General features: G+C 40.5%; 1 protein-coding gene across 2 annotated transcripts in view; it reads right to left on the reverse strand.

Annotated features, from left to right (window-relative positions):
• LOC138642675 (cadherin-7) overlaps positions 1-27,576 on the reverse strand; it is a 596,493-nt gene that overhangs the window by 39,008 nt on the left and 529,909 nt on the right. For both annotated transcript variants that reach the window (XM_069730993.1, XM_069730992.1), the window contains exons 8-10: positions 23,494-23,630; positions 10,311-10,432; positions 4,450-4,564 (exon numbers count right to left, since the gene is read on the reverse strand). In XM_069730993.1, the coding sequence (XP_069587094.1) occupies positions 4,450-4,564; positions 10,311-10,432; positions 23,494-23,630 (374 nt within the window). The remainder of the gene's footprint in view (positions 1-4,449; positions 4,565-10,310; positions 10,433-23,493; positions 23,631-27,576) is intronic.

A 27,576-nucleotide genomic window follows, 5' to 3' on the forward strand; every position in this document is an offset into this window, starting at 1 on the left:
GTTGTCCATAAATATCTTTTCAGTTAGCCACTAAAAGGTATCAACCACTGAGGACTCTCAATTCTAAATATTTTTCTATCTACTGGCTTACAAGGTACAAAGATATATATCTTTCCTGTATCAAAATGTTTTAGGTGAATTTTAAAACTGTATAGCCCACATCTATACTGTCTAATTATAGAGCAGAATTATTGAATCTATCCAATCAATATGGAAGACATAAAAGGGAATTTACACTACTGAAATCTGAAATATCTAAAAATACTTTTATATGTGGTTATACTCTAAATAGGTATTCCCATTAGCAAGTTATCATCTATACACTGGATTGGTAATAACATGCCATTTGCTGGGGTGTTATGATCAGGTGACCTTGGAGCAGCATGAAAACTTTCACTGGAGTAGGTGGTAACTATACTGACCGCAAACCCTGATCTTATCACCGCGACTAGAAGTAGCTGTGGGGTGTGCCTAACAAAACCTAGACACCTCGACACAGCCGGAGTACTAAATACCCCTATAGATGGAAATAGGAATTACTACCTTGCCTCAGAGCAGAACCCCAAAGGATAGGCAGCCCCCACAAATATTGACTGTGAGTAGTAGAGGAAAAGACACACGCAGGCAGAAAACAGGATTTAGCAAATGAGGCACACACTAGCTAAATAGGAAAGGATAGGACAGGATACTAAGCGGTCAGTATTAAAAAATCCTTCCAAAAATATCCACAGCAGAAAATACAAAAACTCCACCATCTAACTAAAGATGTGGAGCGTATATCTGCATCTCCAGAGAATCCAACAAGACCGAGAAAACACTGACACAGTCTAAGCTGGACAAGAGAAAAACAAATGAATAGCACAGAATATAAGCACACTGCATGTGTGCCACAGAAACAAAAACCAGACACTTATCTTTGCTGGATTGACAGCTGAGCAGGAGAAGCCAGAAAGTGATCCAACACTTCAGAAGAAACATTGAAAACTGGCAAGGGCTAATGAATCCTGCACACTTAAATATCCCAGTCAGAACAGCAATCAGCAGATACACCTGGCCAGGACTGTGACTCAGAGACAACTGCATTCCCACCTACAACCACTGGAGAGAACCCAAGAGCAGAATTCACAACACTGGTGGTTCAATTTACTGTCTTTAGGACAGCATTGCTCTGCCAACTCCATAAACAGCATATTGGGGTGGTGGCACCATTAGTTCATTCAAAAGGGGCACTTCAGAGTCCTATTTTTAGGATTTGCGGGGGTCTCAGTAAAAATGAGTTTTCCGAGCACGATCGGGTGATCTCCAAGAATTTTGGGCGTGCTTGTAGATTATGTTTAAGTCCCTGCAGCTGCATGATTTGCGGCTGCTAGACAGCCTGAATGCATGTGGGGATTCCCTAACAAACAGGCAATCCCTGCATGTGTTCAGGTTGCCTAACAGCCGCAAATCATGCAGCTGTGGGGACACAAACAGTCTACGAGCACGCCCAAGATACTCAGAGAACACCCGAGCATGCTCGGAAAACTGGAGTAACGAGCACACTTGCTCATCACTAGTTATCACCAATCTCTTTGGATAGTTATTAACTTGACAGGATTATAAGCATTTGGAGAGGCATTGCTTTTTTTTTAAATGAGATAAATGGAGTAAAGAAATGTTGTCCTCAGACTGTTTCTGTCTTAAATTGATATTATAAAGTAATGCATTAATGTTACATTAAATGTCTACATATGCATCTGTAAGGACATATGGCTTGCATATTAACGTAATAAAAGATGAAAACCTCTTGAATATTATTTATAAATATCTTCTTATTGTAAGTATTATTCATTTCATACAGAAATGTATTGCTACATTAGTTTTTAATACATACAGTGCTGTATTGAGAATTTATTCAAAGAAATCACAAAGCAAATCATGAGAGAATGATTTAAAAGTTGTCATCACATATGAGTTACTTCAGTTCATAGTGATTACACTGAAATTGTTTAAAAATCATTTGCCTACTGGCTGCTTCAGAAGAGTCATATTTCATCAACAGATGAAGGGTCGAACTTTGCCGATTTCTATCTTAAAGATAAATTGATACATTGCATGGTTGATAGTACTCCCGTAAGGGCTCGTTTCAAAACTGATTATACAAAATATTCCATGTATAAATATATACGCACACTATATTATTTGTATTACTAAAACTTGAGGTTATTTTTTAACCTGTGGCATAAGTCATCTGCACCACACACAATACCAATAAACTAGACAAAATCTAATGTGGTGTCACAAATGCCACAAGTGAATGTTAGAACGTTGTTAGCGATGTACTTCTATGCAAGAATTAAAAGATTACCCATGACTTTTATTATTTTTGTGTATGGGATTAAGAAAGGCCAGACTGGTAGTTACTAACTACCTGCCTTTTCTACACGGAGATGATCTATGCTGGCAAAGCCGGCAATTCCCCAGCTTCATTTTACCTCTCGTCAACAAAGCAGCTCCTCGTTTTCTGCTTTGATCTGTCAACAGGGCATAACTACAGATGCAAGCATAAACGATGTGGCACTCACCCCAAGATTGCTGAAAAAAACAATGTCCTTTATTTCGCTTTATGCGGCATTAGACATCTGTGGAGAGGAGGCAGGTGAAGGTGAGGGGTGCGGGGAGAGGAGAACGGACGACGGCCGTTTCGCACAAATGTGGTTCCACGGGTCTGATTGGTTTGATTGGCATAACTACAGATGTCATACTGATTGACCACTGGCTTTCTGCAGTTAATCGTAATGAGTAGCCAGCTGTCAATCAGCATGACATTGGCACGGTGCAACTGTGTGATTGTTCCCCAAGAAAATTGATCCTTTTTTTAAAAGCTCTGATGTGCCAGTTATATAAATTCTATTCTTGCTTAGAAGACATGCAAATCAGTCTCAAAGTGCAAGGGGAGCAAGTCAATGCACTTGGAAGGAGTAGTCTGGATATCTGAATATACTGTCACACCCCTAGTGCACTTTCAATCTTGTTTGCATGGGCCTTTTATGTCAAGTTGAGTGCCTTCCTTTATTAGAAGTAGAGATGGGCAACTTCATTCAAGTGGAATTCAAATCTACCTGAAGTTTACAAAGATCTGAATTCTAGAGAACACAGATTTTTGGAAAATTGCTTTGTGTGTATTTGTCAAAATGGTGGCCAGCTGTCCGAATCGAGATAGTTTGGGGTGAGCCGGACCGCAGGGTGAAGGCAAAAGGGCCAACAAGTTCTAAGTATCTCTGGGAACTCCTTCAAGATTGTTGGAAGACCATTCCCGGAGGCTACCTCTTGAAGCTCTTCAAGAGAATGCCAAGAGTGTGCAAAGCAGTCATCAAAGCAAAAGGTGGCTACTTTGATGAACCTAGAATATAAGACATAATTTCAGTTGTTTCACACTTTTTTGTTAAGTATATAATTCTACATGTGTTAATTCATAGTTTTGATACCTTCAGTGTGAATGTACAATTTTCATAGTCATGAAAATACAGAAAATTCTTTAAATGAGAAGGTGTGTCCAAACTTTTGGTCTGTGCTGTATCTCTAAATCTATTTATTAGCTGTAACTCTATTGGGTCATTTCAAGAGTTATTTTGTACACTTTCCAATGTTTCCAATTTTCTTATGAAATCCTGTGGTCTAAATCACAAAATAGATGTAGCTTTTGCTAATCTTACTTAAAATTGGGAGGACTGAATGTCCCAACTTTGGACATTAAATTATTGTAAAATAAGTGGTTAGGTTAGGCATCTACTAGAAAATGATAGCCTTACTGATTTCTGATTTTCAGAACAGAATAAAATGTACTGTCTGTAAGATTTAAGAACAGCATTATACAATGACAATCATGGAACACCTTTCAAGGGCTAAATTTTCAAGTATATATGTAACGTGAACCTGTGAGAGACAATCTAAGTTCTTTATATTCCGTAAGGGACTTAGAGCAATAATATTTTGTGATACCCTACATTCTATGCTACAGAAATACTGCTGCTTCATATTTAGCATAATTAATAGCAGCTTGACAAGAAAAGCAGCAGGGCCAGGCAGCTGCTCACTTGTGGTGTACTGACAAATAAAATGTTAGCACTTTACTTTGTAAAGCTAAGTTACTTGTCTTTGTATCAAACTGAAGAGAACACAAGGGAGGAGCCTTGTGGGGACAGCTGTGGCTTAGAGCTGCTTGATTGGAAGGTTTTGCCCTGCCCTTTTCTCAAGTCCTTTCCAGTTGAATCTAGGCAAAGTGTACAGCCTCTCATTACAGTGGTGTACAAAACTGTTTTCTCAAGATATTTTTTTCTTTTACTGATATTTGAACTTTCCCATCTAATGTACAGCTCAAATAAGAAATGCTACTACATTTAAAGCAATATTTTAATGAATTGATTTAGTACAACAAGGTTTCTAATATTATTTTAGTAATATGGTTACCTTTATTGTCTTGTAATGTGAAATTAATGCTACTTGCATCGGGTGGCAAACTGAAATAAAACCAATGGCCGTTCGATGGCTCATCTTTATCTATTGCGCTTATCTCTTGAATAACCTATAAAAAAAGAAGCATTAAAAGTTAAATTTCCATTTTTCACTTGGTTTATCTAATCATTTAATAAAGAATGCATTATGGATGAAATATGACAAAATGAAGATTGGATTTAAGAAAATTTACTTTAAAAACAGTAAATGGCATAATGTGTAAAACCTGGCTGTGGTTGTAGCTTCGAGAAGAGGTAAAAATTCTAACAGTCTTTGCCATTTTGGAACATTAAGTTAACTGTTATGGTCTTATTCCTATCTCAGACAGTTAAGAGAAGAAACTGTACTATTTTTTGTTAACATGTTTTACAATTTTATGCTAATATATGAAAAGTGTAACTGAAATGAAACATTTTTGTATTACTTTTGATGAGGTAAGTTTGCACAATTTTGTTGTATGTAAGAAATTCCCCGAGAACAGCTGTATGACTCCTATCAATTTTGTGATTTAAGGTACCTTCACACTCAGCGACGCTGCAGCGATACCGACAACGATGTCGATCACTGCAGCGTCGCTGTTTGGTCGCTGGAGAGCTGTCACACAGACCGCTCTCCAGCGACCAACGATGCCCGTAACCAGGGTAAACATCGGGTTACTAAGCGCAGGGCCACACTTAGTAACCCGATGTTTACCTTGGTTACCATCGTAAAAGTAAAAAAAACAAACACTACATACTTACCTTCCGCTGTCTGTCCCCGGCGCTGTGCTTTCCTGCACTGACTGTGAGCACAGCGGCCGGAAAGCACAGCGGTGACGTCACTGCTGTGCTTTCCGGCTGACCGGCGCTCACAGCCAGTGCAGGAAGCAGAGCGCCGGGGACAGACAGCAGTAGGTAAGTATGTAGTGTTTTTGTTTTTTACTTTTACGATGGTAACCAGGGTAAACATCGGGTTACTAAGCGCGGCCACGCGGATTCAGCGATGTCTGCAGGGAGTCCAGCGATGAAATAAAGTCCTGGACTTTCTGCAGCAACCAACGATCTCCCAGCAGGGGCCTGATCGTTGGTAGCTGTCACACTGAACGATATCGCTAGCCAGGACGCTGCAACGTCACGGATCGCTAGCGATATCGTTCAGTGTGAAGGTACCTTTAGCCATATCCTTTTTTTGCATAATCAAATTAGCATCAGATTATCCTATTGACATTCCTGTACCTTCCAAAGAGGGCCTTGCTACCTCTTGTAATAAATTCAATTGATTTTGTGTCATGCTTGCTGGTGGTGCACATAGTTTGTGAACACCGTACCAGAAGGTCGGGCATAGTTAAGTGGCTACCTAGTTTTAACTGGAGCTCCTGATGGTGGAGTTAAGCTTGGTCTGCAGGTAGCTCCCATGTACCACTCCTAGGCAATCCCCAGTGCTGCAGATGTTGATGCCAAGGGTAAGGGTCGTTGATACTGATTAGACTCAGGGTCACAGACAATGCTAGATTTGTAATGTTTTCAGACAGTTGTGGCTTCAGGTTCAGATACCTCCAGAGCAGCTTTAGGTTCAGATACTGCCTGAGCAGCTTCAGGGTAATGTACACATTACACTTGAATGTGAGAACAAAACCAGAATAACAAACTAACTTCAAAGGATTAAGACAGGGGACCTGGCAACATACAGTTGCACACACAAGAGCTGTAGAGAAACTACAGGGGTTACTCAGGCACCTCCCAAATGGGGAGGGTGCCTTTTATACTAGATGCCTTCCAGATATTGGTGGGGGCATCTTCAAGGTGCACATGCTGCCCCATTAGGAACAGGGGAGCACATGCACTTGCACTAGGCTAGCCACCGGAAAGCTTTTGCGGCGTGCACAGGAAGCAGGAGATGGGAAGCTCACCGCACAACCGAGGTTTATTTGCTGTACAAATAATGTGCTTTTTCCCTACTGGTGATAACAGACATACAATATAAAAGTGCCCCTGCCAACCTTAAATGTCTCCTATTACCTTATTAAGATGCACTTTGTAATATAATTATAAGCAAAAATAACCAGACAAGATGCCAACACTAGCAAAAACAATTGTTCTAGCAATGCTGATGAACCAAACCTATCCATTCCTTATATTTATGTTAGCCTAATGATAATTGACACACAATTTAAGTATATATTAAATGGATATGTACATTTTTAAAACATGTGAAAGACAAACAATGTTTTGCAAAATATTACAAAAAAATAAATAAATAATGGCCCATGCATCGTGGGACAAAAAATCTACAAAAAAAAATAAACTAATCAAAAGAATTACAAAAGAATTGCAGCACTCACCTGATCATTGGTGGTATATTTCTTTAATCCATTATATGGATAACATCGGAAGGTGCGGTGTGCAGGTGGCAGGGTAGATTAACAGGTGAAACAAGAGACCTGATGGACTACGGCTGTTTTGCACCTTCTTTGTGCTTCTATGGGTCCATAATCCATAATAATTGACTATGGACCTATAGAAGCACCAAAAAAAGGTGCAAAACGGCCGTAGTCCATCAGGTCTCTTGCCTCATCAGTCATCTCCTCTACTACCTGCACAACGCACCTTACGATGTTATCCATGTAGTGGAATAAACAAATATACCACCAAGGATCGAGTGAGTGCTGCAATTCTTTTGTACTTCTTTTGATTTATTCATAAACGCTATGACAATGCACCACCCTGAGGCGATCTATTGAAGAGGTGTACGAGGTGTTGGTTCCACAGACACTTAAAAAGCTACACAATAGGTGCCTGAATATTTGTTTCCCAAATGAAAAATAAATAATGGCAAAATATTACTAGAAAAATATGCTGATCTTGACGTGGTTAAGACATAGGAAGTATTGCTTATTCAAGGAGTTACAGCCAGCTATATCATGCTCATGTCATGTGTAAACTGGACAGTAGTAAAGGCGCTTGACTAAGAGCATAGTCTTTGACTAATTGTAAAAAATATAGAACACATGTACAAAGTGTGAATTTTCTGCATATCTTTATTCCAGTGAGCGCTGCAGTGCTATGTGCCCACCTGATGCAAAACGAAATGCAGATTACAGCGAATCAGGTAAACTACAAATTAATCTGTTCGTGTGGACTTTCCTCGGATATTTGATTTACAAAAAAGTAATTATCCTCAAATTTTCTCTGGGGTCTTCCTAGATTCCAGTGCATAATACAAGTAAGATCTGAAAAATACCAACTTCCAGCTCTGATGAGGCCCTGGATGGTTCTGCACAAGTCTAGACATTATGACATGACACTCACGTGCAGAACAGTCTCATGGGATTCAGCACTTGCGATGGCAATTACAATATGCGAAGAAGACCCAATTGGTGCTAGTGAGGAGAGGATGGGTTGTAGCAGTGAGCGGTGAGGTGAGAATGAGTAATTAGTTTAATGCCTTTTGATGGCCTTTTACGATTCAGAAAATTGGCTGAAGCAAATTACAAAAAAAAAATTCTGCATTTTTTCAAATGAAGATTTATGGGAAAATTGAGTAGAATTCAATTCCGATAGGAAATACTCGCTCATCTCCAATATCCTTTATTATATTTGTCGTTGCTGCTATAAAGAATAAACACTATTTTATGTAACCTAAATTAATAATTAAATGTATCATGATGTTAGAGGCAGTAAGGTTCATCTCCTGCTCATATAATGGCAATATTGATTAGTAGAAAGATGCCCATGCTACAGAGCTCAGAAAAGTAGCTAAATGTTTGTCTCCCTCAGTGCTAAAAGATTTGTCATATTTGATGTTAATCCTATGTGTAAGCTAGCAAACAGCAAGTGTGAAAACTTATTAACCTCCTGCCTACACACCAGTAGACTGTAGCTACGGTAAAATATTACATGGATTTGAGCATTTATACCAAAGTATATCACCTGTTCTTTTAGTTATATCAAGCGCGCAAGAACTGAATCACTATGTCCTTATCAATTATTGAATGTGTGCCGTGAAGCATTATGTCACCAAAAGTGTCTGAATAAAAAAAGTGGACATCATATTAAAGAGATATGACAGGATGTTCTTATTATATATATAGTATTTATATAAAATTCTAATTGCTTCAGAAAGGCGGCTCACACCAATTGCAAATTTTTGCACAATCATAGTACTGTAAAGCTTTTTAGTTACCGTACTTTTGATATTTTTACCACAGTTCTGCCAATTTATTGGAAAGTGGGGAGAGCTTATTAGTAGAGATGAGCAGAGCTTTTGTTATTTGACTTTGCCAATTTTCACACGTTTTTCAAAAAAATTTGATTTGGGGTGAAAAAAATTTAAATTTTTGGAAGCTTGCAATTGTTTGGAAAATACATGTGGGGGAAAGAGAGAAAAAGAATCCAGCTGCCATAAAAGCTTAGACTTTAAAGGTTAGGGAGTGAAAGACGACCCTGCTGACCATAAGTGCTTACAGTTTGCAGGATAGATAGATAGATAGAAAGATACATAGATAGATAGATAGATAGATAGATAGATAGATAGATAGATAGATAGATAGATAGATAGATAAATAGAGGACCTGACTGACATAAGAGCTTACACTATATAGGTGAGATAATGATAAGAGGACCCCACTGACCATAAAAGGTTGCACATTGCAGAACAGAGAGACTTACTTAGGCTGCTTTCACACATCAGTTTTTAGAGGTCAGGCACAATCCGGCTAATTTGTGAAAAAACGATCCGTTGCAAATTGTGAAAAACTGATGCAATTGATCCATTTTTTTCTGCTGGATCTGACCTATATATATATATATATATATATATATATATATATACATATATATATACATATATATATATATGTATATATATATATATGTATATATATATATATATATATATATATATGAGAGAGAGAGAGAGAGACTTTTTCCAGAATGGAAAATGCATGATTTCTTGAAAAAAAAAAACAGAATCGGTCGTCGGATATATCATTTCACCTCACGTTTCATCAGTTTTTCGTCGGATCCATCGCTGTGCATTTTTTCGCCGCACACAAAAAACAATCCTCTGTACATTTTCTCCGGCAGCCGGAAAACAAATTTTAGATGGATCCGGCAAAAAGCGGATGAAACGTGAGACTACCTGGCACAATCTGGCGCTAATACAAGTCTATGAGAAAAAAATGGATCCGGCAGCGAATATTGCTGGATCTGTTTTTTTTCAAAATTCGCCGGATTGTTCCTGACGGCAAAAATCTAATGTGTGAAAGGGGCCTCAGTGACTTTGGAGATGGATCAAGACTCTGCCATAAAAGCTATGCTCCATTGGGAAGTGCTAATCTGTGATGTTTCAGGTACAGACCAGCACTGTGCAATGTATTATATATAAGATATCCTGGCTGCAGGGCATTTTGGAGAGGCCCACTTGATAACAAAAATTACATTAGCCTGCTCTCTGATGTTTCAGCAGTGTGGGAATTACAGGGTACTGGGCACATTTTTTTTTTAGCGAACTGCAAATTGAATCTCAAAATGTTTGAATTTGCGTGAAATCATGAAATTAAGGAAATTCAATTGAATCCAATCCTCCATGGACTAATCTGCTCATCTCTACTTATTAGAAGGGGGAATCATCACATCTCCTAATGAATAGATCTTACTCCAGCCGACTCTGAAACCACAATTTGAAATGCCAGTCTTGATGAATGATGCCATTATATCATTATCACAAAACAAAAGTAGAAAGAGTCCAGGAAGAAGGATAGCAATATTTCCACATTCCAGCAGATACAAGATATATATGCATGTGCATGTGTCTCTGTCATGTGTCATTAAACTTACCTGTCCTGGATATGCATTCTCACAAACACTGGTCTCATATTCCATAGCAAATTCAGGTGCATTATCATTAATATCAAGAATGCTAATAGCAACATAGCCTTTCCCAATTTGAGCAGGATTTTCTGTGTAAAATTAGAAACACAATTTATCACAACATAGTTTATCAAACATCTAATAGTTTATTGCACAGTTCTGCTCAATGCAACAATTTTCTTACATTAATTTTTTTGTAAAGAAACTTTATTTTAAAACATTATAAAATATCTAGTATTTATTAAGAAATAAAAACAGTCTGTTTTGTCGGACCATTACAATTTATAATGTAAATTACAGTTAACTGCTTCCTTATTTCCCAGCATGGTCTGGATAATGACATAGTAACATAGTAACATAGTTAGTAAGGCCGAAAAAAGACATTTGTCCATCCAGTTCAGCCTATATTCCATCATAATAAATACCCAGATCTACGTCCTTCTACAGAACCTAATAATTGTATGATACAATATTGTTCTGCTCCAGGAAGACATCCAGGCCTCTCTTGAACCCCTCGACTGAGTTCTCCATCACCACCTCCTCAGGCAAGCAATTCCAGATTCTCACTGCCCTAACAGTAAAGAATCCTCTTCTATGTTGGTGGAATAACCTTCTCTCCTCCAGACGCAAAGAATGCCCCCTTGTGCCCGTCACCTTCCTTGGTACCTTGGTATAAACAGATCCTCAGCGAGATATTTGTATTGTCCTCTTATATACTTATACATGGTTATTAGATCGCCCCTCAGTCGTCTTTTTTCTAGACTAAATAATCCTTTATTAATTTTGTTGCCCTCCTTTGTACTCTCTCTAGTTCCATTATATCCTTCCTGAGCACCGGTGCCCAAAACTGGACACAGTACTCCATGTGCGGTCTAACTAGGGATTTGTACAGAGGCAGTATAATGCTCTCATCATGTGTATCCAGACCTCTTTTAATGCACCCCAAATTTCCACAGGGCAGAGACATGATTTGAACCCCAATCTCCCATGTATAAGCTGTGCACTTAACCATTACACTATACCAACCACACAAAGTCTGCATTGGAATAACACAAGTTTACTGGGATGATTATTTAAAGGACAGATCATAGGAAAGTTTTAAAAAAATATTAACAACTCTTTTTTATGATTTTCCTGTGATCTGTCCTTTAAATAATCTGCCTAGTAAACTACAGTAGTGTTATTCCAATGCAGACTCATTGCCCAGACTTATTTCTATACTTCTGTATAAGAATCCCAATTACTCTTGTGACCAAAATCTCTGAAAGCTTTAAACAATATGTACCAGGAATCAGTATTTAAAAAAATATATAACATCCTATATCAATCAGCCATAACATTAAACCCACCTGCCTAATATTGTGTTAATCTCCTCTAAAAATGCTAAGACCTTTTGAGATGTGTGAAAGAAGATTTCTGAAGTTATCCTGCGATATCTAGCATTCAAGCACATTATCGTCAATATTTAGCTTTACATACCATATTTTGGACAAAAGTATTGGGCCACACCTCCTAATAATTGAATTCTGGTTTTTTATTCATTCCCATTAGCACAGGTGAATGAAATCCAACCCCTAGCCATTCATTCTGCCTTTACCAACATTTACAAAAGCATAGGTCCTTCTAAAAAGCTCTTTGAATTTGAGTATGGCACAGAAAGAGTGTGACACTTTTGTGACAAGTCGATTCATGCAATTTCTTGCCTCCTAAATATTTCACAATCAAGTGTGAGTAATATTATTGAAAAGTGGAAGCAATTAGAAACTACATCAACTGAAGTGCAACGAGATGGAAGACTCATACAATTACAGTGCTGGATTGTTGAGATCTGTTGCACAAAGTGCCTAAAAATTATTAATGATCTGCTGGCTCAATAACTACAGGGCTCCAAACCTCTTCTTGAATAGACACTAGCACTAAAACTTATTGCCAAGGGGCTACACGGAATGGGTATACATGGCTGAGCAACTACATGCAACTTTTGCATCTCCTAGCACTTTTGGAAAAATAGAGGAGTAAATCACCAAATGTCCAAATATCAAAGGGGCACTTCAATTACCATTACACCACTAGTCCCATATCTATCCACACGAGACAAAGAAGGGATCCCACAACAATTTACTGAAGATTAAAATCTAATATTTTATTAACAATAAATCTTAACACAGTTGAGATACAACAGGAGTAACCGTAATATGGGACGCCAAGTAACATGTAAAGGGGGCTACAGCCTTAGGCTAGGGTCACATTGCGTTATGTGACCGAGTTTAATGGACTACGTTACACCGCGGCATAACGCGGTGTAACGAAGTCCGTTAATGCCGCTATTGCCTGCAATGGTGAACACATCGCTAGCGCACGCCCACATTGGGCGTGCACTAACGATGTGCTGTCATTTGAGTGACGGACAGCGAACGCTGTTTGCTCCCCGATCTGCGCTAGCGGGATCGGCTAACGTGATCCCTTTTGGGACATTGCGTTAGCACAGTCCGTAGCGCTATGCGCTAAACGGACTGCCCTAATGCAATGTGACCCTAGCCTAATAGCACACCAAGTAACCACCAATTGTGTTATAAATAACTATGGATACCAAGAGACCCTACATAAGTGGTGCTACGTTAGCTGCTGAAATTTGCCCTACAAAATGAGTAACAGAGCTCTGCAACAAGTATGAACACATATATTGAAAGCCCTATACATAAATGGGTCAGTATCAAGATATCTATATCAAAATACCCCAGGCTAAAGTGTACATAAAATACGTTATTAATAGTTTCTAATAATTCTAAGTCATCGTATCCTGGGAACAAAACATGCCCACACATACTATTATGCACATATACATGCACTCAGGATGATGATATAAATATATACATGGTAAAGTGCATAGACTGCACAAAGTGCCCAATATCAATAATTTCAAAACACTAAATCACAGATACATTATATAAAATTTATAAAGTGCATGGGTGCCCATTTTACAACAGAGGGGTAAATTCATGTATACAAATTTATTTTTATTGTTACTAACCCCCCAAAAAACCCTTTTTTGGCCCCAAAGGGCCCTATCAGTGAAAAAATATATATCACTTCTCATAATCAACACATTATAATATAACACGATATAACAAATCTGTAAGTCTGATAGACGAATGTAAATTTGGCAAATGCAAGGAAAACATTATCTGCCGGACTGCATTGTGCTAATTGTAAGGATTAGTTGGAGAGGGTTAATCCTATAGAATTATGTTTTAGGAATTTGCCTTTGCCTCATAGTTTGAACAAAGGGAAATCTTACTACTTCAGCATTCCAATAGTTTTTGGACAATTGTATTGCTTTCCAATTTGTAAGAATAGTTTGGTTAAGGCACTTTTCTATGTCGATTTTCAGAAATCGAAGCCTGTAAAGGCATGTTTGGTGTAAGAACTTGAATGGCCCATGAAGAGTCCTGATTTTCACAACATTACAACCCCTGGGGATGAAATAGAAATAAGATTGCAGGACAGCCCATTTCATTCAACACCATGTTAGGGCTAGCGGAATGCACCAAATAATTGGAGAAAAGGAATAAGGTGCGTCCGCCACCCAGGGTCCACCGTGCAGAGATAGAACCTGCTGCTAAGCAATGACAGACTATGTGGCGGTACAATGAGGATACACATGGGTTAGCTTCACTATGTTTGAAAGAAGCGAACCCTGTTGCGTCACAGGGCCGCAGTACCGCACGTAATAGAAATAATAATTAAATAGCATGAAAGTGCATGCGATGCTGCACTGGCAGATGCCACTAACTACCCAGACTTGGGTTTGGAAAGCGCGTTGATGGCGCACAGCGCCACACTTGCAGTCACAGCAATAGACGTTGTTTGTGTACCACTGTTGGTTACAAGTCGGGCACTAGATTACAATCATCCTCCTTATGCAAGCTTTCAAACACAAGGGAGGGGATAATTAAAGAGCGACTTACACTCACAACACACACACATAAACAAGTGTATACTAGCGCATGGCCGTGCGGCCATGCAAACCTTTTATAGCTGCAGCAAGTTCAGGACCTTCCTAGAGGACTAATGAGAACTGCTACAGTAACTGAGCAGCTTCAGGACCTTTCCAGAAGACCAATAGGAGCTACTGCAGTACCTGAGCATGTGACCCCAGACCTCCACTGAGAGGTCTTCTTTTGGGCATGCTCAGAAGGGGAAAAGCAGGACTTAGTCCCAGAGCTGTCTGCTCGCTGCTGATAAGTACAGGCTACAATGACAGAGCCTGGAAAGGCAGCAGTAACCCTTTGCACAGAATCAGACTGAGCGAGACGCTGGGACCGACGTCTCCGCTGAGCAGGCTCCACTGCGGCTGATGCAGAATGAGAGACTGCAGCAGACATGGTTCGAGATTCCCCCCGTCCAGTGGCGGGAACTCGACTCCTAACACACTGGCTTTCAAAAAGTGCTCTCTAGTAAAAAATTGTTCCCCAACAGTTTTTTCATATGGTGCATATATGGTGTCAAATAGCAGAATTGTTAGTAATATTATTATTAGTATATTGCTTGATCTTTTGATTAACCCCTTAGTGACAGAGCCAATTTGGTACTTAATGACCAGGCCAATTTTTGCAATTCTGACCACTGTCACTTTATGAGGTTATAACTCTGGAACGCTTCAACGGATCCCGCTGATTCTGAGATTGTTTTTTCGTGACATATTGTACTTCATGTTAGTGGTAACATTTCTTCGTTATTACTTGCGATTATTTATGAAAAAAACGGAAATATGGCAAAAAATTTTAAAATTTTGCAATTTTCAAATTTTGTATTTTTATGCCCTTAAATCGGAGAGATATGTCACGAAAAATAGTTAATAAATAACATTTCCCACATGTCTACTTTACATCAGCACAATTTTGGAAACAAAATTTTTTTTTGTTAGGGAGTTATAAGGGTTAAAAGTTGACCAGCAATTTCTCATTTTTACAACACCATTTTTTTTTAGGGACCACATCACATTTGAAGTCATTTTGAGGGGTCTATATGATAGAAAATAATGAAGTGTGACACCATTCTAAAAACTACACCCCTCAAGGTTCTCAAAACCACATTCAAGAAGTTTATTAACCCTTTACGTGCTTCACAGGAACTGAAACAATGTGGAAGGAAAAAATGAACATTTAACTTTTTTTTGCAAACATCTTAATTCTGAACCATTTTTTTTATTTTCACAAGTGTAAAAACAGAAATGTAACCATAAATTTTGTTATGCAATTTCTCCTGAATACGCCAATACCCCATATGTGGGGGTAAACCACTTTTTGGGCGCACCGCAGAACTTAGAAGTGAAGGAGCGCCGTTTGACTTTTTCAATGCAGAATTGGCTGGAATTGAGATTGGACGCCATGTCACGTTTAGAGAGCCCCTGATGTGCCTAAACAGTGGAAACTCCCCACAAGTGACACCATTTTGGAAACTAGACCCCTTAAGGAACTTATCTAGATGTGTGGTGAGCACTTTGAACCCCCAAGTGCTTCACAGAAGTTTATAACGTAGAGCCGTGAAAATAAAAAATCGCTTTTGTTTACACAAAAATGATATTTTCGCCCACAAATTCTTATTTTCACAAGGGTAACAGGAGAAATTAGACCACAAAAGTTGTTGTGCGATTTCTCCTGAATACGTCGATACCCCATATGTGAGGGTAAACCACTGTTTGGGCGCACCGCAGAGCTTGGAAGTGAAGGAGCGCCGTTTTACTTTTTCAATGTTGAATTGGCTGGAATTGAGATTGGACGCCATGTCGCGTTTGGAGAGCCCCTGATGTGCCTAAACAGTGGAAACCCCCCACAAGTGACACCATTTTGGAAACTAGACCCCTTAAGGAACTTATCTAGATGTGTGGCGAGCACTTTGAACCCCCATGTGCTTCACAGAAGTTTATAACGTAGAGCCGTGAAAAAAAAATTGCATTTTTTCTACAAAAATGATCTTTTTGCCCACAAATTTTTATTTTCACAAGGGTAACAGGAGAAATTAGACCACTAAAGTTGTTGTGCAATTTCTCCTGAGTACATCGATACCCAATATGTGGGGATAAACCACTGTTTGGGCGCACCGCAGAGCTTGGAAGTGAAAGAGTGCCGTTTTACATTTTCAATGTAGAATTGGCTGGAATTGAGATCGGACGCCATGTCGCGTTTGGAGAGCCCCTGATGTGCCTAAACAGTAGAAATCCCCCACAAGTGACCCCATTTTGGAAACTAGACCCCCCATGGAACTTATCTAGATGTGTGGTGAGAACCTTGAATGCCCAAGTGCTTCACAGAAGTTTATAATGCAGAGCCGTGAAAATAAAAAAATTTTTTTTTCCACAAAAAAGATTTTTTAGCCCCCAAGTTTTTATTTTCACTAGGGTAACAAGAGAAATTGGACCCCAAAAGTTGTTGTCCAATTTGTCCTGAGTATGCTGGTACCCCATATGTGGGGGTAAACCACTGTTTGGGCGCACGGCAGAGCTCGGAAGGAAGGAGCGCCGTTTTGGAATGCAGACTTTGATAGAATGGTCTGCGGGTATTATGTTGCGTTTGCAGAGCCCCTGATGTACCTAACCAGTAGAAACCCTCCACAAGTGACCCCATTTTGGAAACTAGACCCCCCAAGGAACTTATCTAGATGTGTAGTGAGAACTTTGAATGCCCAAGTGCTTCACAAAAGTTTAGAATGCAGAGTCGTGAAAATAAAAAATATTTTTTTTTCCACAAAAAAGATATTGTAGCCCCCAAGTTTTTATTTTCACAAGGGTAACAGGAGAAATTGGACTGCAATAGTTGTTGTCCAATTTATCCCGAGTACGCTGATGCGCCATATGTGGGGGTAAACCACTGTTTGGGCGCACGGCAGAGCTCGGAAGGGAAGGAGCGCCTTTTTGGAATGCAGACTTTGATAGAATGGTCTGTGGGCATTATGTTGCGATTGCAGAGCCCCTGATGTACCTAAACTGTAGTAACCCCCCACAAGTGACCCCATTTTGGAAACTAGACCCCCCAAGGAACTTATCTAAATGTGTGGTGAGAACTTTGAATGCCCAAGTGCTTCACAGAAGTTTAGAATGCAGAGTCGTGAAAATAAAAAATATTTTTTTTTTCACAAAAAAGATATTGTAGCCCCCAAGTTTTTATTTTCACAAGGGTAACAAGAGAAATTGGACCCCAGACGTTGTTGTCCAATTTATCCCGAGTATGCTGATGCCCCATATGTGGGGGTAACCCACTGTTTGGGCGCACGGCAGAGCTCAGAAGGGAGGGAGCACCATTTGACTTTTTGAGCACAAAATTGGCTGTCGTGTTTGGAGACCCCCTGATGTACCTAAACAGTGGAAACCCCCCAATTCTAGCTCCAACCCTAACCCCAACACACCCCTAACCCTAATCCCAACCTGATCCATAATCCTAATCACTAACCCTAACCATAATCACAACCCTTACCCCAAAACAACCCTAATGTCAACCCTAACCATAACCCTAATCAAAACCCTAAATCCAACACACCCCTAATCCTAATCTCAACCCTAACCTCAAACCTAACCCTAATCCCAATACACCCCTAATCACAACCCTAACCTTAACCCTAATCCCAAACCTAACCCTAATCCCAAGCGTAACCCTAATGCCAACCCTAACCCTAATACCAACCCTAATCCAAACCCTAACCCTAATCCCAGCTCTAACCCTAACTTTAGCCCCAACCCTAGCCCTAACTTTAGCCCCAACCCTAACCCTAGCCCTAAGGCTACTTTCACACTTGCGTCGTTTGGCATTCCGTCGCAATCCGTCGTTTTGGACAAGAAACGGATCCTGCAAATGTGCCCGCAGGATGCGTTTTTTGCCCATAGACTTGTATTGCCGACGGATCGTGACGGATGGCCACACGTCGCGTCCGTCGTGCACTGGATCAGTTGTGTTTTGGCAGAGCGTCGGCACAAAAAAAGTTCAATGAAACTTTTTTTGTACGTCGCATCCGCCATTTCTGACCGCGCATGCGTTGAAAAACTACAGCTGCTGCCCACGTTGTGCACAATTTTCACAACGTGCGTCGGTATGTCGGGCCGACGCATTGCGACGGCCCCGTACCGACGTAAGTGTGAAAGAAGCCTAACCCTAAATTTAGCCCCAACCCTAACCCTAAATTTAGCCCCAACCCTAACCCTAAATTTAGCCCCAACCCTAGCCCTAACCCTAACCCTAACCCTACCCCTAGCCCTAACCCTACCCGTACCCCTAACCCTACCCCTAACCCTAACCCTAACCCTAACCCTACCCCTAACCCTACCCCTAACCCTAACCCTAACCCTACCCCTACCCCTAACCCTACCCCTACCCCTAACCCTAACCCTAACCCTAATTTTAGCACCAACTGCTGTTCTCCTGCCGGCCGGCAGATGGAGACAGATGGCGGGCGCACTGGGCATGCGTCCGCCATGTTCTTCTGCCGGCGGCCAGGAGGAGCAGCAAGAGGATCCAGGGACCTAGGTGAGTATGCTAGGGTCCCCGAATCCCCCTATTTCTCTGTCCTCTGATGTGCGATCACATCAGAGGACAGAGAATTACACTTTACTTTTTTTTTTTTTTTTGCGGTCGCCGGTAAACAGTTAATTACCGGCGATCGCAAAACAGGGGTCGGTAATACCGACCCCGATCATGCTCTTTGGGGTCTCGGCTACCCCCGGCAGCCGAGACCCCAAAGATTCTCCCGGTGCCGGCCGGCGGGCGCACTGCGCATGCGCCCGCCATTTTGAAGATGGCGGCGCCCACCGGGAGACACGAGGAGCATCGGGGGAGCTAGGTGAGTATTGGGGGGGCCACCTGGGACCCCTTTTCTCTGTCCTCCGATGTGCGATCACATCGGAGGACAGAGAAATTAAAAAGAGATTGCTTTTTTTTTTTGCGATCGCCGGTAAACGGTTAATTACCGGCGATCGCAAATGCGGGGTGGGTTAAAAAAACCCCGAATCATGTTCTCTGGGGTCTCGGCTACCCTCGGCAGCCGAGACCCCGGAGAAAATCGGCCTCTGGGGGGCGCTATGGACTTTTTCCACAGCGCCGTTAATTAACGGCGCTGTGGTTTAAGTACCCTTAGCGACCGCCGTTAAAAGGCGTATCGGCGGTCACTAAGGGGTTAAAAGAGTTAATAAGGACTAAGATATTAATGACTCATTCTATTGAAAAGGACTAAGATATTTCTGACCTCTAGATATTGATGATCTACAATTAATATCATGCAGGTAGGTGTATAACAGCTGACTCTCCCTCTTACAAGCTAATACCAGGTTCTGCAAATGCCCAAGGTTTCCATTATATGGAACTGGATTACCACAGCTTTACAGCCTTGTGTAGTGGACATTTTTAGGGATTGCAGCTCAGCCTCTATTGATTTGAATTAGTTAAAGGGTTCACTGCTAACTGTAGAATGTATCTAGCAGTCATCTATAAACCGTGAGGAAATAATGTATTACATGGCTTTCATTGAAATGAAAGAGTGTTTCTGAGATGTATGAAAAGTGGAAAGAGTAAGAAGTAAAATAAATGAAAAATCCCACAGTCACATCTTGCATTACTGCTCCTGTGGTTGGTTCCTGCTGTCATTATCCAGACCAGTTTTTGAGGTCTGTATTCAATTTTCCAGTCTGATCGTGTCAGGGTTAACTGTTCTCAGCCTCAGTCTGGTTTCAGGTTTTGCTATTTATCTCTGTTGCATCTTGCAGGCGGTGTCAGTTATAGTTCTGCCTATGGCGTCTGTAGCTGATGCTGGTATATCCTGACTTTTCCTGCTGCGTTATCTACCTGAACCCATGTCTCTGTATTCCCAATTCCCCATCTTGACTTAGTGTTTCCCATTTATGTGTTTTTACTCCCTGATTTTGACTTGTCTTGTATCCTGACCTGCTTCTGCCTTCTGTCTTTGGCTTATCCACTCCTAACTGTTACTGACCTTTTGGCTTGTCTCTGACTCTGTGATTTGTCAATTCCTTTGGATCTGTGCTACTGACTATATCATCCTGGCTTGTTTGACTTTCCTGCACTACAGGCCTGCTTTGCCTAGGTGCAGACCGCCTTCCACTCTAAAGCCACCTAGTAAAGTTTTCACCTATCTGCATTGCAGCAGCATGACACCTGCCAGTTTTATTACTTTCCTGCAGTGATAAAATGCAATACATCATTCTGGTGAAAGATGCAGACCATCACTAGCCTTAACAGACATGCCAGCAAGTACAGCACATGACTGCTGAAATAAGTAATTGGCGGCAGTGGTTACATGATGTAAAGCTCTGCTGCAAGAAGTAATCAGAGACTGACAGGATTTGAAGAGGTGAGCATAGGGCTTTTTTAGCCTATTTCCTCAAAAACATTTTCCTTAAATTCTAAAAAAAGTCTTTAATGGACTGTACTTGTATAGTACATAGACAAGCTCAGCCTCACCTTGGACAGGTTTTAGCTAAACTATCAAAATACCAAATAAGGAAAACCAAAAATTCCAGACACAATGTTTGAAAATGTATTTTCCAAACTAGACATGTCTCTGAGGAATGTTTTAATGTATAAAAAGTGAAGTCCAAAGTTAGAACCCCGGGGGGAAAAAATATGATTAAAAAAATTGTTTGTTTAATTAACAAGGGGGCCAGCATTGGTGATGCATTACAAAAAAAACAGCACTTTTCTATTGAAGCCTCAGTCCCCTTCTGTTTCCCGACAGTTTTGTCTACAGTGGTGACTTCACTTCTATAACATTGGACAGCCAAATACTGTGCTTAATGTTGATGCTGATTTGCACAACATTCACATGTTCGTGTTTCCAGTACATCGGGCATCGTTTTGCAAAATACTCAGAGACATGTCCATTTTTTTTTCAGGCAGCACTAGTGACAAGGGCCAATACAAGTCTATGAGTCAGTGAAAAACATGTACAGCACACAGATGGCATCCATGTATAGTCCGTGTGCGGTACGTGTTTAACATTGCAAAGTATTGGAGAAGCTTTGTCATTAACTTCTCTAACACTAATCACACACTGAGGTAAAAATGGAAGGATAGATAGATTAATAATAATAATCTTTACTTTTATATAATGCTAACATATTCCGCAGCGCTATACAGTTTGCAGACATTATCATCGCTGTCCCCAATGGGGCTCACAATCTAAATTCCCTATCAGTTTGTCTAGATAGATATGGGACAGATAGATAGATATGAGTTATATCGATAGATAGATAGATATGAGTTACATCGATAGATAGATAGATAGATAGATAGATAGATAGATAGATAGATAGATAGAGTCCAAGAATTCAAAGGCAGCACACCATTGCAAATGAGTTGAAAAAGTGTTCAAGTTTAATATCCCATCATGGAGACGTTTCAGCTAATGGAGAGCCTTTCTCATGGCTTGAACTCATTTGCAATGGTGTGCTACCTTTGACTTCTTGGACTCTCATTATAAGGTTTGGTACATGCCTGAGGGACTTTGCACCCAGAATTAGTTTTTTCTGTGCTGCTCTCACTTTTTGCTATAGATACTGTAGATAGGTAGATAGATTAATTCTTTCCTGATCTTAATTAAATGGCATTTGGTTACAGGGAACCTGTCACCCCCAAAATCGAGGGTGAGCTAAGCCCACCAGCATCTGGGGCTTATCTACAGCATTCTGGAATGCTGTAGATAAGCCCCTGATGTATCCTAAAAGATAAGAAAAAGAGGTTAGATTATACTCACCGAGGGGCGGTCCCGGTCCCGTCCGATGGGTGTCGCGGTCCGGTCAAATGGATGTCGCAGTCCAGTCCGGCACCTCCCATCTTCATCAGATGACGTCCTCTTCTGGTCTTCACGCTGCGCCTGTGGCGTAGGTGTACTTTGTCTGCCCTGTTGAGGGCAGAGCAAAGTACTGCAGTGAGCAGGTGCTGGGCCTCTCTGACCTTTCCCGGCACCTGTGCACTGCAGTACTTTGCTCTGCCCTCAACAGGGGAGACAAAGTACACCTGCGCCGGAGCTGCAGCGTGAAGACCAGAAGAGGACATCATCCTATGAAGATGGGAGGCCCCGGACCGGACCGCGACGCCCACCGGATCGGACCACCCACCCAGGTGAATATAATATAACCTCTTTTTCTCATCTTTTAGGATACATCGGGGGTTTATCTACAGCATTCCAGAATGCTGTAGATAAGCCCCTGATGCCAGTGGGCTTAGCGCACCCTCGATTTGGGGGGTGACAGGTTCCCCTTAAATCTGTGGATCAATACTATAAATGGTTAAAATCAGGAAACTGGTAGATTCTGTTTCTAAGGAGAAATGCCCAATCCTTTCTAAATTGTTTTGATACATTCTATCTTTACCATTTCATGTGGGAACATACTTCATTTTTTAGTTCTAGCAGTATTATAACGCCTTCACATTTTTCAGCTTCTCAAGATTTCAGAAGTTTTTTTCTCAGATGCACGGAGCTATGAAGGCAATCATTTATTGTTGATTTAGTGTATATTTCTTATCGTTACATATGGGGAAAATATGAAAACAGATTAACAGATGTTTGAGGCAGTAAAAAAGCAATACACACTTTTAATAACGCTTTTAAAATAAATATTGTGTTAGGGTGTGCTATTTGTTTTCAGATCATTTTATAGTACTTGAAGGTATCAGTAAAGGAATAAATTCACTTCAATAGTATTACACCACTCATACGTAAAATCAATGGCAGGGAGCTTTATATTCTTTTTTCAGAGGTTATCAGACACCTTAATTCGAGGCAGAGCACATGTAACAAAAATCTCAGTCTTCGTTTTAACAACTTGGCTCCAACCTGTCATAAGGAAAATAGGATTTGCACATCTTTTTCATTGAACTCAGACCTCAGAAACAGAAATGAAGCAGGTTGCACAGAAGCGTTGCAAAATAAATTATCTGCAAAAGTTGTTACTTTCTATTACTGCGCAAAGCATAATTTGAGCCAACTAATACCCTTGTACCGTTGGTGCAGCTCACATGTTGTGCTACATGGCTTCTCCTCCTTTCATCTTTTAATGCATGTGAACCAAAGTCATAAGCCAGCAAAAAACCTTTGCAGAAAATGGTCAGTCTTTCTGAATTAAATAATAAATAGCACATTTACTCACGACTCTCGATTGCCAAAACTGTTATGTTGTGGACAGCATTGGTCTCTCTGTCCAAAGGTTTCGCTATAGTAATGAGTCCGGTGTTGGCATCAATGTTAAAATATCTCTCCAGGTCGGTATTGCGATCAATTGAATATCTATTTTGAGAAAAAAACAACAAAATGGCAAATATTCAATATAAAAAGTAATTTATTAAATTGTTCATGCATTATGCGATTCATATAATTTTATGAGAAAATATTGTTTTAGTTACTGTAGAGAATACAGTACAAAAAAAGTTAACTGAAAGGGAACCTGTCACGTGAAAAAATGCTATTGCCTGCAGATATGGGGTTGTTCTGCAGGTTATTAGTGCTTTGTACCTGCCTGGCACTGGCTCTTAGAGGCCCTCTGTGAGGAGGAAATTATTTTTATTCCTCCCGGCAGCGTTCAGCATTTAGTCATAGAGGTGCCACCAGCAGTTTCAATCATCATTCAATGTACAGGGAGTGGTGGCTGTAACTGTGCCCTCCCCAGCACTGATTGACAGCCAGCCCTTTTGCAAAGTTTGAGGTCCCCCAATGTTGGGGTAGTCGTTACAGCCGCCGCCTTCTAGACACAGAGCAGTGACTGAATCCAGATTGGTGTCATCACCGTGACTGAACAAACGAGGCTGCCGGAACAAATAAAGTTTATTTCCTATAAGCCGCAGGTTCAGAACACTATTAACCTGCAGATTGACTCCATATCTGCAGCTTAATAAAAAAATTTCATGTGACAGGTTGCCTTTAACAATTTCCTGAAATTCAATAAAAAAATATTATATTGTGGTACAGTGTTAGTCATAAAAATCTATGTACCGTAAATAGTTTTATGTCACCCCAAAAAAACAAAAGTATTGTAAGAGTGAATGCTCTGAAAGCTTACAAATATATTTTTTCTATGATTAGCCAACAAAGGTATCACTTTTACAAGACTTTTGTCTTTTGGGGAATAAAAGTAAGTACATTAACAATTTCATGAAAGAACTGTATAAATAAATTAGACTCTAATCTGTAGAAGGAATTTAGTTATACTATAAGTATAATGGCAGTAGAATTTTAGCTTGCTATAATGACCTTATATTTCAATCACTGGTTTGGCAGCCTGTAGCCTACAATTAGAATCCAGACTACAGACTGCTGTAATATACTCTACATCTTACAGGCAGAAAGCTTGCAGGGAATTTAGTGTCACCAGCTTACTGAAAATTGTATTGAATAAGTATTGAAAAGTTAGAGTTGCTTCGCACAAGAAACATGGAGGAAGTCGAACACTTAGAGTATTTGTGCACATTGAGTATCTGCTTGCATTATTTTCTGAAAGGTTTCTGCATCTCTTGGCAGAAAAACGTGCGTTTTGCCATGATTTTTAGTGCATTTTTCCATGGTTTGGTGTGTGTTTTTGCACGCATTTTTGTAGAGTAATGAAGGCTTTTTTTTGAGAAAACTAAAGATATTAAAAAAAAAGTTTTGTGATGTAAATTCTTGGTTCAACACTACCTTTTTCATTCTGATACAGTGGCATCGAGAAATGGGATTATGTCTTGGTGTCAGCATCTGTAATTGACACCAAACCCTAGGTTTAGTAATGAAAATGTGTCAGCCACAGGCCCTCATTGCTAAGGCAGGAAGTAAACACAAACATCCATACACATTGTCACCAGCCAATGAAGTAGCGTTAGCAGAATGAACGTACATAGGCTGTAACCGAACAGCAACTCTTAAAGAAGACTCCCATGTAATTTTCACAACCAGCAGAGGGAAAGCCGATGGCTGAGGGCTGATGTTAATATTCTGGGAGCCATTGGGCTCCTGGGCTATTAATACTAGCTCACAGCTGTCGGCTTAGCCTTCACTGGCTAGTTTACAGGGGGAGCCACAAAAAATTGGCATAGGGTCCATCTATTGAATCTAACCAGCAAAGGCTAGGCAGACAGCTGCGGCTGATATTTATAGCTTAGGAAGGGGTCATGGATATTTGCCCCATCCCAGACTAAAAATATCAGCTCTCAGCTGCCCCAGAAAAGATGCATCTACAGTAGGAACAGAAATTATTCAGACGCCTTTACATTTTTCACTTTTTGTTTCATTGCAGCCATTTGGTAAATTAAAAAAAAGTTCTTTTTTCACATTAATGTATACTTTTCAACCCATTCTGACTGAAAAAAACTGAAATGTAGTAATTTTTGCAAATTTATTAAAAAAGAAAAACTGAAATATCTCATGGTCATAAGTAGGGTTGAGTGAAACGGATCGGACAAATTCAAAAATCGCCGAATTTCGGCAAAGTCGGGTTTCATGAAACCCAACCCGATCCTAGTGTGGGATCGGCCATGAGGTCGGCGATCTTCGCGCCAAAGTCGCATTTCGTATGATGCGTTCAGCGCCATTTTTCAGCCAATGAAGGAGGACACAGAGTGTGGGCAGCGTGATGACATAGGTCTTGGTCCCCACCATCTTAGAGAAGGGCATGACAGTGATTGGCTTGCTTTCTGCGGCATTACGGGGCTATAAAGGGGCGTGCACGCTGACCGCCATCTTTCTTCTGCCGATCATAGCATAGGGAGAGGTTGCGGCAGCTTCATCAGAAGAAGCGATATAGTTAGGGAGGGAAGATTAACCCCCAAACTGATTGTGCTGTAGCGATTTCCACTGTCCAACACCACCATTTTTTTGCAGGGACAGTGGAGGCTATATTTTTGTGCATCAGCTCTGTAGCTTATTAGACTGCCTTATAAGGCTCCCTGATAGCTGCATTGCTGTTTGCACGCCGCTGTGCAAACCAACTGCTTTTTTAAAAGCAAAAATCCTGTTGCTCCCTTCTGCACAGTTATCTTGTTTATTTGTCCACACTTTTGTGTGCAGCAGTCCTTTTTATTGCTGCCCTACTTGCTGAGATCATTGTAGAGAGATTGAAATTGTACTACAGTCCTTGTATTTTTTCATATATCTTCCAGCCACTTTCTGACACTTACATTGTGTTGTTTTATGCACAGAGCCGGAGGTTTTGTTTAGTCTCCCCCCAAAAAAAAGTGAGATTCAAATTATCACAAAGTGGATCTACTGCAGTCCTGTTAGTTTGTGGTATATCAGACAGCCACTTTCTGCCACTTACATTGTGTTGTTTTATGCACAGGGCCTGAGGTTTGGTTTAGTCTCCCCCCCAAAAAAGTGAGATTCAAATTATCACAAAGTGGATATAGTGCAGTCCTGTTAGTTTGTGGTATATCAGCCAGCCACTTTCTGCCACTTACATTGTGTTGTTTTATGCACAAGGCCTGAGGTTTGGTTTAGTCTCACTCAAAAAAAAAGTGAGATTGAAATTACTACAAAGTGGATGTACTGCAGTCCTGTTAGTTTGTGGTATATCAGCCAGCCACTTTCTGCCACTTACAATGTGTTGTATTTTGCACAGGGCCTGATTTTTTGTTCAGTCTCCCAAAAGAAAAAGGGAGATTTAAAATCTCAACACGTTTATATACACCTTCTACCTTGTTTTACAGTACCATATAATGGTTGTTATTTTGGTTAGACTTTCCAAAAAATGAGGAAGTCAGGTGGAAGAGGACGTGGGCGATGGTTGCGAGCTGGTACTGGTGGTGGTGGTGGTGGTGCATCTGGTGGTAGTGGCAAAAGCACAATAGCACCCAAGGCAGGAGGTGTTGAGCCAACGTCAACATCTGGCTACACAAGGCCTCGAGGGCTCCCTTATCTGGGAGTAGGAAAATGGCTTTTAAAGCCGGAGCAGCAGGAAAAAGTTTTGGCTTTCCTTGCTGACTCAGCCTGTAGCTCTTTCACCTCCTCTTCAGAAAGTTCCAAATAAAAAAGCAGCAAGTCATCAGTGGATGCTCCCGGTCAGAAACAAGACGTTTCCTTGTGTCCTTCACCCAAACCAAAAGTGAGCGACACTACAGGTTACTCCATGGAGCTCTTTACACATACCATGCCAGGGTTAGAACGGGAAATTATTAACTGCCCATTACTAGATGAATCGGACATGGAGTGCACTGATGCACAGCCACAGCTAGATTATAATGCTGTTCCATTGACTCAGATCACTACA

This window comes from Ranitomeya imitator, chromosome 6 (assembly GCF_032444005.1).
Source record: "Ranitomeya imitator isolate aRanImi1 chromosome 6, aRanImi1.pri, whole genome shotgun sequence".
Lineage (NCBI taxonomy): Eukaryota > Metazoa > Chordata > Amphibia > Anura > Dendrobatidae > Ranitomeya > Ranitomeya imitator.